This window comes from Bidens hawaiensis, unplaced genomic scaffold (assembly GCF_021521415.1).
Source record: "Bidens hawaiensis isolate Kalapana, Puna unplaced genomic scaffold, B.hawaiensis_p1.1 tig00001299_1, whole genome shotgun sequence".
Lineage (NCBI taxonomy): Eukaryota > Viridiplantae > Streptophyta > Magnoliopsida > Asterales > Asteraceae > Bidens > Bidens hawaiensis.
The window spans coordinates 1,806,372-1,822,289 of NW_027491074.1; the positions used below are offsets into that span (position 1 = coordinate 1,806,372).

At 34.2% G+C, this 15,918-nt stretch overlaps 1 protein-coding gene and 2 pseudogenes across 1 annotated transcript; 2 read left to right on the top strand and 1 right to left on the bottom strand.

Annotated features, from left to right (window-relative positions):
- Nucleotides 1–258: 258 nt before the first annotated feature.
- On the top strand, nucleotides 259–4,828 carry LOC143570783 (E3 ubiquitin-protein ligase RFI2-like). The gene is made up of 6 exons (XM_077056352.1): nucleotides 259–390; nucleotides 1,294–1,463; nucleotides 1,908–1,957; nucleotides 3,989–4,014; nucleotides 4,103–4,307; nucleotides 4,388–4,828. Exons 1-6 carry the CDS (start codon nucleotides 273–275, stop codon nucleotides 4,641–4,643), a joined length of 825 nt encoding a protein of 274 aa, XP_076912467.1. The 5' UTR covers nucleotides 259–272; the 3' UTR covers nucleotides 4,644–4,828.
- Nucleotides 4,829–8,267: 3,439 nt separating this feature from the next.
- Nucleotides 8,268–10,324, top strand: LOC143570968 (E3 ubiquitin-protein ligase SP1-like; annotated as a pseudogene).
- A 1,571-nt stretch (nucleotides 10,325–11,895) lies between these two features.
- LOC143570975 (histone deacetylase 2-like) lies at nucleotides 11,896–12,661 on the bottom strand (annotated as a pseudogene).
- Nucleotides 12,662–15,918: the final 3,257 nt, after the last annotated feature.

Sequence of the window (15,918 nt, forward strand, 5' to 3'; positions counted from 1 at the left end):
ATTATTATTATTATTATTATTATTATTATACATGTGTTGGTGGGAGATACCAAAATTAACCAGGGGGAGAGTCAAATAGAGGTCACAGACAGAAACATTTTCTTTCTTTCCCAACCCACCTCTTCTCTCTGATCTCCAACATTTTTATTCCATCAATCACAATTTATTATTGTTATCAATTGAAGATCAAAGACGAGGATTTGGGCAATTGCAGAATAATAATAATAATATTTATCTGATTCTTCGGTGAAACAATTTGAATTTGATATAATATGGGTGGTTTGGAAGATGGTGCTGTGCCAATTCCATGTTCGATTTGTCTGGAGGATGTTACGGATTGTGGCGATCGCTCTTGGGCCAAGCTTCAATGCGGCCATCAATTCCATCTGGGTCAGTCAATTCAATTCAATTCAATTGATTTTGATTTTATTCATCTCTTTGCAAATTCAATGCGGCCGATTGGATGGAGTTTGTATGATTCCATGATTTTTGTTAATTAATTAAAACTAAACCCTACTGGGAGATATGAATCATATTCATTCATACCTGCTTGCTTCCAATAACTTTAAATTAATGTTCAAATAAAACTCATTTATTTACAATTTTACTTTTGATATAGCTAGCTAGGGCTATAAGCCAACCCAATCGAACAACCTCTTCTTCATGTTGTCCGTTAAGCTTGTCCGTGTTCATTTATTAAGGAAATGAATTTGTTCGTCAACAGTTCACATACACAAATGAATACATGTTTTGTTTTTTTAATGATTTGGCTAATGGTCTTGTTCGGTCCGGCTACCAAGTTTGTACTGGTGTTTTTTTAACATGCATATTCATATGTTAATTTGACTTATGAATTAGTCACATAATATTCATATATATGTTTATATATATTTGTTTTTACAGTTAATGATTTTGCTTAAATCTAAATGATAAGGTTAGAAAACTCACTAAAAAGTATTAAAAACCTTTAGTGAACAAACATTAACGAATATAAATGGACGTAAACAAATACGTAACCGAACGTTCATGAACGCAATTGAACGATAATGGCCTTTGTTCGTGTTCTTTCATTTACTTAATTCAACAAAACTCCTTGTTCATGTTCGTACGTTTAATAAACAAACGAACATAAACGAATTAACGTTCAGTTCGTTTATGACCCTAGATATAGCTTATTGCAAACTATTTAGTACTTACACAGTTTGCTTTACTAATTGTGTTTATTGATTGCAAGAGTTGAATGAATGAATAAACGAATGTAATATGTGTTTCTCTGTGTTGTATTTGGTACAGATTGCATTGGTTCTGCGTTTAATGTGAAGGGAGTGATGCAATGTCCAAATTGTAGAAAAATTGAGAAAGGTCAATGGCTTTATGCAGACGGTTGCAGACCATATCCTGACATAAACATTGATGAATTGGTCAACGATGAAGATGTTTATGATCAGAGTTATCCTGAATCAGTATGTTAAATTATCTTACTTGTCTAATGTCTTTTTACTCAAATGTACATGCTAGGTATGCAAAACCTCTGCATACTGGTGTAAACTTTTGTTTGAAGTGCTATTTTCACCTACAAGAACGTAGACGATGTACATTTATTTCGTGTATCAAGTCCCAGATCGATAATCAAATACGAATTAAACGACTAACTCTCGTTTATATTAATCAGAAAATCTCACTCAAAAAACTGATTACAAACCCTCAAACCCTAACTCGGTTTGACTCTTGATGAACCCTAACTTGGTTGCATCAACGGCTTATATAGACTAACCAAACTTGCTAGTCAAGACATTACCAAATATAATAAAACCCTAATTAATTCTTGGGCTGGGCTTTACACTTGGGCCAAACAACAATTGAGCCAACAGTGTAATTAACGTAGTGACCGTGACTGTCTTTTGCAGTCGATGTGGTGCCCATTTGGTGGATTTTCTCGGGTTGCAGCTGCTTTTGAGTAAGTATAGTTTCACCTTCCGTTTCCTTTTTCGTTCAAACTATGAATATTGTGGGATATTACTTTCTTGCATGTATGTGTGCCCATTTTCTTGCAAACTTGCTTCCAAGTTGATATTTTGTATAAATGTTGTGACTTGTATGTGTGTGTGTGCACAGATCTTTGAGCTACTGTGTAAATAGAATATGCTAATATTACATGCACTGTGCATCAATGTATTTGGATTTTATTTTTAAGCATTGTTGTATTTAGTATTTACAAGACTTTTTACATGAGTGTGCACTTATTTGTGTATACAATGCATAGACTAGGTTTATATTACATGCACATATGCATATGAATTTGTTTTGATTTTTTTTATAATAAAATTGCGGTTTGCATTTATTTTGCTTTACACACACATGCGTATATTTTGCATATTATATTCTTTGTGAATGTGTAAAACTATGTTAGTTTTAGGAGTTGAGAGTCTTTGAACAATACTCAATCTAAAATTCTTCATTAAATTTTCACAAATGCAAATTCTTTAATTCATATTTATATACGATCTTAACAATAAACTTAGCATATTCACAAAAAAGTTTATCTTGACTTTTTGTTGGAAATGCTAATTTTGACTCTTCGAGCTTGTGAAGATCTCCCTATATTATTTGTTGGTGTCTTGTTTCTTTCACCTCACCATAAGAAGGCATACAACTTGTTAAAACTCTGATAGTCCCTATTTCCCATTGTAGTTTCTCCCCCTCCATCGTAGCTCCCCTAAGTAAACAAATTCTTTTATCTCCACGCCAAAGGATTTAAAAGTTTAGGGTGTCTCATGACAAATTACAGTTCAAAGCGTAACGACAAACATGAAATCTGTTAGACAAGATTGATTGTTGTGTCTTGTGAGTACTAAAACAACATATTATTATGTTCTCCTCATGGCAACCACAATGAGTTGAAGTCTATGGTTCTTTACCTCTTGCAAAAGTTGTTATTCCAAGGGCCATGCCACATCATTTTGCATTTGAATGATATATGATTTTGCTACTTCAGAAATCGAGCTCTCTTCATTTTCATAATATTAGGTTGATAGTAGGAAAATTGATCAATTTTCAACCTTAATCATTTATATTTTGATCCTTGAATCTTGCTTGAGCATCAACTCCACAAGAATGCTTTGCTACTGCTGCTGAATATGTTCCACAATGCTATAAAGCTCAAGTTATATCATAGAAAATGAATCATGCAACATGGGAACAGAATTAGTGTGATCAAAATATTCAAGGGTGGCTTTAGAATGCTGATGGTTCTTGTTTTAACACAGATTCTAGGTTAAGTTTCATTTGATTCAATTGATTCTCAGAACAGTGGAACACTGTGTGCCAAGTGGCGATTTGAGAAAGAATCAGCATCAAATACAACACTAACATCAGAAACTTTGAGATAGTTCGCGCTAACAGCCCCTCTTAGAACGCCAACTTCAGGATGAGCTTGACTAGTCAAGAAGCTCATTATTGTAAGGTAGTCGATGGTGGATGATCGTTACTACCTTAATAGTACGTACCATCTACCTAGTACCAAAGAACTTATTCACTTTGTGTCGTTCGTTCAAATCTTGTTTGATTTAAAAAAAAAATTTTCTTTTTCTAAAAGTCATCAGAATACTTATAAATCAAAACAATATTTATGGAAGAAATGAAAGACATGTAACTTTCTTTCAGGTTGTAAGCAATGCATGAAAGTGGGAAGACGCTACAACTTTTATAATATGAATAGACATTAATTACAAACAAAAATTAACATATTTCACAAGTTATTTCAACTCTACCCAAAGCCTCAAGTGTCATATATTATCTCGATATATATCCATCATCTGATGTGTAATACATATGTTACAAAATTATATAGCATATTGGTGTATAGCTCTAAAATATCCAACATAATGTACCTATTTTCTAGATGGATAAAATGCTGCTAACCAATTTAGTGTATGCAATTATGAATGCCATTTTATCTCTGATAACTATTTTTTTTCCCTTTTTGCAGCGAACTTGAATTTCCGACAACTGGCTGTAAGACTTTCAAGTTGATTCTGTCGTACGCATTATAAACCTTATTTCACTTGGAACCTTGTAACAAGAATTTTGGCATTATTTGCAGACAATGAGATTGTTGGACAACATGCCGTTTTTAGCGAAGAACAACATTCAGCAACTCGCGTGTGTCCACATATTGCTTATGTTGGTAGGTATGATAATAACCGATGGAACAACACCCAATCAGAAATACCAAGTTCATATAATTTCCCCACCATTGATCTCAATTATGCTCCTCATGTTGACCATCCATTTCTTGCTGACCAAAGGTAAACCATTTGGATATTATTTGGCTTATTTGATTATTTTTTATAATGTTTGGCTGAAGGCTTTCAATAATAATTTGCAGTTCTTCTACTAGAGGTCACAGCTCTATTAATGGTGCTCGCGCATGGGACCATTCACAACCTCTTGAGCCCTATTTTCACCAACCGAGTGCGCGCGTTGCACATAGATCAAACACTCAAGTGCATGTAGGTTCATCTTCTGGCCAAACTCATGGTGCTGTTCATTATCCATCATCTGCTAGAAGCTTCCATGATGCAGAAACATCCATGTTGAATCCTTTCCACCTGTATGGGAAAGTGAGCCGCACCCACATGTGAGGGGGTCCGTTGCACCAGCCAGGGGGTGGGTCGGCTAGACCGCGGTATGGTTCAGTGAGGGTTCCGTCGCATGGTCAGTATTTTGGATGATAAGAGACTTGTTTTCGTTATAAATCATGGAACTAGTAAACTTGTGTATTGTGTTTATAGGAGTGGTGTTGGTACTTTAAAAATGTGTCCATCTTGTGGCCCAAGTGACTGATGTGATCAACTTTGGACTTGAAATATAACTAGGAAGTTGTTTGTGTTAACTTTATTAGTAGGTCGTTGAGACTTTGGCTTTCTATCATGAAATTGACACAACGCAGATTTTGAGGGACTGGTAGGCGTTTGTTCGGTGGATGAGGAAGGAAAGTTGACGGATTTGGCAGTTGTGGCAAGGAGAGAGAGGGTGCTGTAGCTTCATGGGCGCAATTGGTTGTTGGAGACAGAAAAATGTTAGGCCCGTAACAGAGAGAGAAGGCTTGCAACTCGTTAGAATTGTCATTTTTGTAAACTATATATGATGCTTTTTATCAACTTAAAATTCAAATAATTCATACAAGAAACTAAAATTAATTTCAATACAAGACTATTCTAACAATTTGACTAATGGCTCACTTGTTGCCTTGCTTAGTTAAATTAGTCCTCTAAAAACTCCGACTGAAGGAGCTCTTATAATATTCGAGCCAAAGGTAGCTCACTCGTATAATACTTAATTGGGCTGCACTCTTGGACGTGAATCAAGTGAAGAAACAAGCAAGTGTGAAGGCTACGAGGTGCGAATCAACTAAGACTCTTCATCACCAATTAGTTCCTCATTTAGTTGCAAGCATAGCCAATCATTCTTAAGCTTAGAGCTAGACAAAACCGAGTATGATAGCCAGCTTATATAACCGATCCATAGAGCCTTCACTACAAAAAAAAAAAAAGAAAAAAAAAAGCCATTTAGTCGCACACATTTTTAATAGCATTTAACTTTTATGCCACTAATTTAGGTTTTAATGGCACTTTATGTATGTCATCTTTGCTTATAACATATTTTTAGCGACACTTAGTTTTGGTGCCACTAATTTATGATTTTAGTGGCACTTTGCGTATGCCATTAAAAATCTAGTGTCGCGTTTTTATTGGCATTTAGCTTTTGTGCCACCAATTTAGGTTTTTAATGGCATTTGTGTATGCCATAATTGCTTATAACACATTTAGTGGCACTAAATTTTTATGCCACTAATTTATGGTTTTAGTGGCACTTTACGTATGCCACTAAAAATCTAGGGTTACACGTTTTTAATGACATTTAGCTTTTGCACCACTAATTTTGGTTTTTAATGGGCACTTTTTGTATGTCATCTTTGCTTATAATACATTTTAGCGGCACTTAGTTTTAATGCCACTAATTTACGACTTTAATGGCATTTAGATTTTTTGTCACTAATTTAGGTTTTTAATGTCACTCTGCGTATGCCATCTTTGCTTATAACACATTTTTAGTGACACTTAGTTTTAATGCCACTAATTTGTGATTTTAATGGCACTTTGTTTATGCCACTAAAAATCTAGTGTCACTCTTTTTTAATGGCATTTAGCTTTTGTGCCACTAATTTAGGTTTTTAATGGCATTTTGCGTATGCCATCTTTTCTTAACACACATTTTTAGTGGCACTTAGTTTAGTGCCACATTTTACGAATTTAGTGGCACTTTGCGTATGCCACTAATAATCTAATGGCACATGTTTTAATGACATTTAGATTTTTGGTTTTCGAGTTTTAGAAGCTTTAAGACGTTGTACAATATGCTTATCAAGCTGTGCAACTCTTAAATTTAAGAGTTTTTGTTAAATGACTATTTTTTCCTTCCAACATATTATGATACAGTATAGATATGGTATGGTGTGGTGGTGGTGGGGCGCATTCGCAGGGTGTGATGGTGGCGGCTTTTTAAGGAGCATTATTATTATTATTATTATTATTATTAAAATTTAACTTTTTTACAGAATATATAACAGTTTGTGTTTATACCTTTGTTCTTTAAAAAAGAAAAAGAAAATACCCTTTTTAGTTTTCTAAAACAAATCAATGGATCAAAATAAACGTTTTAATCCAGTGGCTCAAATGCTCTCTTCACTTTGTCAAACATGGCCCACCCTGGTTATCTCAACGATTTCGTCAAATCGTTCTCGTCAATTCGTCCTATTATCTGCCTGCCGATTGCTGATATCGGATCCTAATTTCTGTTGATTCGTTAATTCATGCACAGATATCGGATCCGAATTTTTTTTTAAAATAGGAAAGTTGAATAGTAAAAAATGGATTTTAGGAGAGAGAAATACTGTTGATTGAAAATAGGAGATCCCTTGTTTAGAATGACAGATGTCAGATTACACATAGGGGTTGTCAGTTTAGTTTTTGTCTAGGGATGTGGACGAGGACCCTGTGTTCCGCCATTTAAAATGGCGGATCATGAATATTTTATTCGTGTTCCGCCATTTCAAATGGCGGATTTCAGTTGGAAGCTAACCGCCGGTCACCTAATATTTTTGATTGACATGGGCGTGAACAGTAACGCGTACTACCTATGACCCACCTATGCATTTTTTATTCTATTTCAGTGACATCCGCCAATTAAAATTACGGATATGAACAGTAATCCATACTTGACATGACGACTCCCTTTATCTTTTTAAATAACTTTTAAAGTTTATTAATTTATAAAATTATCCGTCTGACTCCTCATCATAAGAATAATATGAATGAAGCTTAAAAAGATGAGAGAGAGTGGTAAGGGTGGTGCTGCTTTCTGTCTTTCAATCTGCTCTGTTTCCTAATCTCTACTTTTCTTTTAATTTTCTTTTCTTTTTTGCATATTACTGTAATAACGCCCTGCTTGCGGTGCGCGCATATGATGTATATATGTATGAACCCTCGGGTGGGCAAAAGTAAAATTGCACTAATTTTGACGTTATTTTACTAATCTCGTGAAAATAACGTTAAAAGTGGCGGAAGGTTAATCAGGCATCATGTGGTGGCGTTGATAGCCGAAAGACAAGGGCACATGCACCGATCAGCCGGTGTCCCGATGATTGAGTGCTATGTGCCTTATGTCCAAGGCTTGATGCAAAACTACTATCGAGCCGGGGGTCTCACCGGAAGCAGCCTCTCTATCCCTATGGGATAGAGGTAAGGCTGTCTACATCTTACTCTCCTCAGACCCTACCATAGCATTGCTATTGGTGGGATATACTGAGTATGATGATATTACTGTAGTAACTTTTAAAGTTTAATTTTTTTTTACATTAACAAGGACGGTTTTTTTTTAAACTAATGCAGTGTTCACATAGACTCTCAACAGTGCTCAACAGTGTCAACCATCTAAATTTGGTTCTTTTTTTTATACTAATGCAAGAGTGATTAGTATTATTAAAAATTCTATTATATATGGATTTACCCTTTATTATTAAAAATTCTAATACTATTAATAAATATTATAGGTGGGTCATAGGTAGTACGAGTTACTGTTCACATCCGTCATTTGAAATGGCGGATGTCAATCAAAAATATTAGGTGACCGGCGGTCAGCTTCCAACTGAATCCGTCATTCGAAATGGCGGAACACGAATAAAATATCATGATCCGCCATTTCAAATGGCAGAACAGAGGGTCATCGTCCACATCACCAGACAAAAACTGACAGCTCCTATGTGTAATCTGACATCCGCCATTTCAAACGAGGTATTTCCTATTTTCAATCAACAACCTTTCTCTCTCCTAAAAACCATTTTCACTCTTCAACATTCCTATTTAAAAAAAAATTCATTCTTTCCACCTTTACTTTTGATTTACGCACCGATTTAGGTTTATAGTGATGACTCAGACTTGTAGTTGTGTGATCCATAGTGATAACTGAGACTTGAAATAGTGTTGTTAGGTAGTTCTAGTTCAATCTCAATGCTAATTGTTGGTTTGATGCTGTTGATTCCTGTTACTTTCAATTCGCTTTACTAAACCTGTATTTTTTATTTTTTGCATTTCTAAGTGTTTTAATTCTTTTATCTCATAGACTGATTAGCTTTGAATTTTACGGTTGATGATTTAGGTGTGAAATAGTGGATTTAGGTTAAAATTTTATGCTTATAATTGTATTTAGTGATTTCTTGCTTGTTGTTTGGGACTTTGAACTATAATTTCAAGAGATAGTTATTGTAATTTGGTAGGTTTATTCAACTGATTGCACATGTGATGTGCCTAACTTGCATCCGATTGGGGATGATGGTGAAGATGACGTGGACATTACATATGATCTAGAACGCGAAGTAGATGCCAAAGAAAACGATGACGACTCATTTTTTTTAGTATTCTCTTTGGGATACTTAAATTGGTTTTGTTTATGTAGCAATTGTAGCAGCACGCCTCCAGGTAAAGTTAAGTTTGATTTTTGGTTATTCATGTTTCGATTAGTTGCTGAATTTGAAATTTAGGCTAATTTTTAGTGTACTTGTTGCTAGAAAATTGGTTGTTAGTTGGATATTGGTGGGTCCACGGTTAAACATGCCCAGTGTAAGCTACCCTTTACCTAGTTCCTCTGGATAGTAGGGTATCGGTGGGTCCACGTTAATTGATCATTCGCTTATTGTTTTGGTTAAGCAGTTTTCCATAACCGAACCAAACTGACTTTGTATAGTCCAACTTTTAAACGTGATAAGAGTGATTAAAAGTTCTGGTATGTAATTGATGAAAAATGTGTTCTTTCATTTCAGCACATCTACTAGAGTGTTGTCTTTTGTTGTAACAATATCTGAGTTCAGACACTCCAATTAATTGTGAGTATAGTGGTTTGGAGGAGTGATTGTGGAAGAAATGGTAAGGAGTGCATATACTCGGTTATTATAATAGTTTGTTAATTTTCTCGTATATTCTTCAATTTTTATGTGAAAGTCGGTGACATGGTACTTACTCTATTAAATTTGCAGGCAGGACACTTTTTGAAACATAATGATGCTGGTTGATGGATTAAAGACTCTGCCCTCATGCTGCCAATGTGTAAAGAGGTCCCTTCGTACTTGGTGAGCAATGCTTGTCCCACCATTTTTTTTTTTTTGAAATTTTCTTCATATTTTGATCATTATGATTCAGGATGATGGAAGTGCTCGTGTATATGTTGTTGGAGCTCGAGGTGCTACTGGTTTGGTAACTGTTGGAAGTGAAGTGTTTTGAGGAATTGGGAAGATCACTTGGAACATTAGACTATCTGCAAGGTCTAAAAGTATGAAATTGCTAGTACATTAAATTCTTACACCTAAGCATGCTATTAGCTAATAAATCCATCGTTTTGTTAGTTATAGCTTATGTAAAATGTTTTATTGTTTTGAAGATGCTTGGAGTCAAGCGAATTGAACATGCTCTACCAACAGGCACTCCATTAACTGTTGTTGGTGAGGTATGATGTTTTTATACTAGTGAGAAACTCTTCTTTTTTGGTTTATATGTAGACTATTAAAGACGAAAACTTAAAGGCCCCTTTTATGTCTCTCATAAAACCATTGATCAAACTCATTGCAAATCTTGGGAAACGGGCCAGGTTATGTAAGCTACATATTGATGACGTTGATCTGGATGATGAGGTTTTAAATAAAATGTTTACCAAGTATGAATGTGAATGGGCCTTTATTTCTATTGAAAAATTATCAAATAACATTCTTTAGTAAGATTCTTGATAAATTTAATAATATATACAAAAATAACAATTTTAAACAAACTTGAAAACGAACTCAATGGGTTCGTTGGTTTAACGTTAAACCGAATAAACATTGAACACGAACAATTAAACAAACGGGATTTAGTTGTGTGTGTTCATTAAAGAAATGAGTATATTCGTTTCCAATTGTAACCGGTTAATCGAAACGTAACCGAAACAGAAACCGGTTACTTTTCAATTGTAACAAATGGTTAGGAACCGGTTAAGGATTTACACGGAACCATTTAACCAAAAGGGGTTAATGGGCATATGCTATTATTATATATACTAGTAGTTAAGCCCGCGCGTTGCGGCGGGGATGAAATGATGATCGGTATGAGTTTGGTTTGCGGTGGAGACGCAACGGGAACTCAGCGGCATCGGTACAGTTCGTGGTTGTACCATAGTCAGCTAGTTAACTGTAGGTTAAATTGAAAATGGTGTAACCATTAATTCTAATCTTTGTTCCGGTGTCTTGCCAGGAAAAAATAAAATAAAAAGGATGGAAGCAAGACTACCAACTGCAGACTGTCGAGAGAGTTTTAATCTTGAAACAGAACTATTATTTTGACTACTCAGAAAAGGACGAGGCAATATAGACAAAGATGAATGCATGTTCATTCTTTTATGCTATTACAAGACGAAAGATGCGTATTTGAAAGAAAACAAAAATAATTCCATTTACGTCATGTTAAATGTACATATAGATCAATTACAAAAAGTTTTCTAGTTGGCTTTTGGTTCTTGCTTTAACTATAAGTTTTCTCAAGTAAATAATAGTATTATGCTCCAACTTTTTAAGAACAACCTCCTTTGTTGGGAATGAATGGATTGCTCTCTATTTGTCATGGTGATGGCACCGACACGTTTGCAAACTTTAGTGCATCCCTCAGCTTCTTATCCTGAAAAATAAGATCGGTTATATTGGGAAGATCAGGTCAAAATAAGTTTGAGCATAAATGAGTCGGTTAAGTAGGATGACCCGCAAAACTTTTTTGTCCTTTCATTACACTTATTAGAAAAACATCAAACAAAAAAGGTGCCAAGTTTTTTAAGTTACCTTAAAAAGTCAAGGATTTGAAGCCTTAGTAGTCCACCAACAAAAGCATTCACTGGACCTGCTGAGTCCACCAACAAAAGCATTCACTGGACCTGCTGTATCAACACACTTGACCTTAATACTACCAACTCTCCTATGGAGATAGAGACGCCTATATGTTTTATAATGTATCAAGAAACAGAGCAGTGCAAATGAAACGTTTTGCTCGATCGAAGCAAATATCTGCAAATAGAAACCAGCAATATCATATTTGAATATGGCTGAATCTGTTATTTAGTCCTGTATTCTCCGCTTATTATGGCAAAACTTAAGCCATATTATGAACTTTAATCTAAGTATATATTAATTAATAATGATTTATATTATATCTACTATGGGTTTTAATCATTATTATTACCATCTAGAGGTGGGTGGACAATGCTTTTATGGCTCATATAGACTCGGATTAAAGTTCAAGTTAATGCAACTAAAATTTTATATCAGTCTTGTTTCTTGGCTTTTATTGCATCCAACTCTATACAACATTCTGGAACTTCAACTCTCTGATCAATATATCTACTTGCCTCATAATCCTAAATAAGATAACATCATGGGGCAGGATAAGAAGTTAATCGCCCCACTGTTTTGTAAATGAATTGAAATTACATATGATTTAGGAGGAAACTCACAAGTGGATAGATGTTAGGATTATACATGTCCAGAATATAAACTCTTCCTGCAAGCAACAAGATTCAATATAACTTATTAGATCATGTATCATAATATGAAAAGAACACATACAAGATAATAAAAAGCCTACCGTCATTTGAAAAATCCTTTTCATGACCGTTACCTTGATGAGCATCAAGATCAATTATCATCACCCTGAATGTATTAGAAATACAGCAAGTGAGTTTCATCAAATGCAGTTTAAAATTCAAATGAGTTTGTAAATATTAAATACTACGTAATATTAAGACGGATAAACGCGTAGTGAATGCAAAGAGATATGTCAGCATAAGCACAAAAGCCACCACCACGATCTGCACAACAATGGTGGAAGCCGCCACGTACATTGATAGCACAACCTCGTTCTTTAGCAAGTTTAGCTGCCAGAATGGTTCCTCCTACCTAAATCAGAAGTAAAGTTAACACAGACCATATTTAGAATAAAATTAAGAAAAGAATATTATGAAACAAATAGCATAAACATACCTGTTTACGGAAAGGGTAAAGGACCTTCTTCTGAACAAGGCAGCATTCCATAAACAATATAATAGCACTTCAACTTACAAAACTGCTCAGAAAAAAGTAATAAAAAACGAATAGGCTTCGCATACCTTATACTCGCAATCGTTGTCTTTTTCCCGGAATCTTAGATACCTATACGGGAGTGATTTTATATAAGAACAAAAACAATTATATAGATGTAAATTACAAATAATTATATTGTAAATCACTAAAGCAAACACTTTATTTACATATAGAAGAAAGAAAAGTCAAACACCCTTGGTTGCATAGCTATATTAGTAAAACACATCAACGAAATATGTATAAAAAACTCTAGTAACATTCTTTGATGAGCAATCAAGCGATGGCAACACAAGAAATAGTTTTTTCCCAAGTCAAATAATCTGCATGCATTCATAATTAAACCCAACAAAAACACTAATAGCACTACAACCTACAAAACTGCCAAGAAAAATAGTAATAAAAAACGAATTGGCTTCGCACCTTAGACTCGCAATCCTTGTCTTTTTCCCGGAATCTTAGATTCAATAGCCATAATGTGTTGTCGATCCACAAGTCTTATGATTTGGAACCCATAACAATACCACAAATTGACCGAGACATCCAAGTGAACCACGATACTTATCATGATTTACAAATAACATGTTGAAAGAGACAAATTAGACGACGTACCACTAAAGAAGTCACCGACTGTCTGGTTCGTGTGTACGACATACCACTAAAGAATCACCGGCAGACGTAAATGCTTGAAATAGGTGAGTACATGGTGAAGGAAATCATCCTGATGACATAGTTATAACAATATCACAAACAAAATCACTCGATCTAACGTCAATTGATTTTAACATTGAACTAACCCTAATTTTGCAATCTTTGCAACTGAAATTCAAGCATGATAATTATAACATACCTTAGGAGCCATTAGAAGCAAAATCATTAAATTCCAACCTTCACAAAGTTGCCAATTCGGCCAAGATCAAGAATCCTCCTAAACCAAAAACCAATGTTAAAACCAGTCCTAATAACTATCAGTTAACAAATAAATGATTCAATTGTAACATACAAACCTGGAAAGACTTGTGGGTTAATCAGAAGTATAACAATGTTTAAATTGATTGCAATAACACATATATGCAATTAACGGTATTCATCGGCTGTGGGCATAGAAGGAGCCTTGGTTATTGAAGGAGGTGTGGTTATAAGATCGCCTTGTAAAGGGAAGCGATGCTTGAAAAGACGCCGTCGTCAATTGATTTAATGTTTCAATTGATGAAATTAAAGGCTGTTAATATTGAGAATGCGCCGGAGAGTTTAGAGAGAGAAAGAAGGAAGTTGAAAAGTTGACTATATCTATTATATAGATTATATAGATATAGATAATAATTATTATTTATTATGTGTGTGTGCATAAATATATATATATATTTATATATATTATACGAGCTTAATAAACGAGTTTATTTTTAGGCTCGAGCTAGTTTAGGCATGGCTCGATCGAGCTTTTTCACAAGCCGATTTTAATAGGTTATTTTCGGTTTTAGATTAATGATTAAGCCGACTAAACAAGTTAGTGTCCATATTGTTTACATATTGAAAACTTTTTTTTATTAAGTATCTTGCATGAAGATTGAAGATGGTGAAAGAGGTTAACGAGCGTGATGAAGTTTTTAGTTTTTATTCTAATATTTGTTTCTTTCCTTTTTATATGATTGATATTTTGACTAGGCTTGAGAGTTATTAGACATTTGCATGCGTTGGGAATGTGATTGACATGTGTTTGGAATGTGATCAAACTTTTAATTGTGGTAAATATATTATAATTTCTATATTTAAGATTTTATTTTTATATTATATTATTAAACGGTACCACTAGATTCCAAAAATTTGTGGTGGCGGTAAAAAAGATGCCACTAAAGCTTAAAAATTTATAGTGGCAGACTAAAACGTGTCATTAAAGACCAAAGGCTTGTAGTGGTAGACAAAATGTTTTTACTACCATACGGAAAAAAGTGCCACTAAAAGTTCAAAATGTTTTAATGGCATACGGAAAAAGTGCCACTAAAAGCCCAAATGTTTGTAGTGGCAGACGAAAAAAGTGTCACCGAAAGTCCAAAATGTTTTTAATGGCATAAGAAAAAAATGCCACTAAAGTCCAAAATGTTTTATGACATACAAAAAAAGTGTCATTAAAAACCTAAAATTTTGTAGTGGCAGATGAAAAAAGTGCCACTAAAAGGCTAAAGTGATAGCTCTTCTAGTGGCACTTTTTTTTGTGTCATTCATTCCAATAAGGTTCTTTAGTGGCACTTTTTTGATTTCTTGTGACATTTTTATGTGCCATTAAATGGCTTTTTATTTGTAGTGCTTTAAGAATGAGTTACCGCTTATGACTTGAATACGTGATAAATAACTTGGCTAATGTACCATCATAACCTTTGCTCCAAGTAATTGGTGGTGGTACAAGCCCTATAAGATGGTTAACCAAAACTTAGGTACTAAGGTTTGGTTGTTAACCAAACCATATAAGATAATGTATGAGGTTTTAGGTTATTGCATGAACTCGCACATAGATAATTCGATCATAGTGCTATGATAAACTCATTATTAAACAAACCTAATCTAACTCTTTTTATTAAACATACCTTTCATGAAGACTTAAAAATGGTTGTAATAAATAAGTTTAAGATGCTTGAGTATGCCTTGATATAATTAAATGAGTTTTGTGAAAAGATATGGATCAAACATGTTAAAAGCGTTACATTAAGATTTATGAATGCTAAATTGTTGTGAAGTATAGGTCAAACAAAAAAACAATAATGAAAGATAAGTATGTGTTGTGGCATGCTAATTAGGCCAAGATCCAATCTCATGAAATACCTTGTGAACGAAAAAAGAAATAATAGAATTGATGAAAGAATACCCTAATCGATAAGGGAAAGAATATATGATATAAAAGAGGAATATATTATATATGGAAACGTGAATCTAAACAAAAAGTCATCATAATGTAAGACTCGACTAGGAAGCTCCTTAACACTTTTCAAAAATCTATCAAGAACTCAACCAAAAAACGGTGAGTTCCTATTGTCCCCTTTATCTTTTATATGTTTTCGGAGAAGAAATATGCTTAAAAATATTTTTACTTGAATTGATGCTCGATGCTGTATGTTTATGCCTGATAATAAATGATGTCAAGACTTTGATTTATCATCTAGGGTTAGGTTATAATAGGAAGTATACTTTTTGTAGGAAGGATAAGAAGTAATCTTATC

Excerpts from the sequence above, each read along its gene's own strand:
- LOC143570783 (XM_077056352.1), top strand. The coding sequence starts at position 273 with ATGGGTGGTTTGGAAGATGGTGCTGTGCCAATTCCATGTTCGATTTGT. Across the intron at positions 4,015-4,102 it reads TGAATTTCCGACAACTGGCT|ACAATGAGATTGTTGGACAA; the intron begins GTAAGACTTTCA and ends CATTATTTGCAG. Across the intron at positions 4,308-4,387 it reads CCATTTCTTGCTGACCAAAG|TTCTTCTACTAGAGGTCACA; the intron begins GTAAACCATTTG and ends AATAATTTGCAG.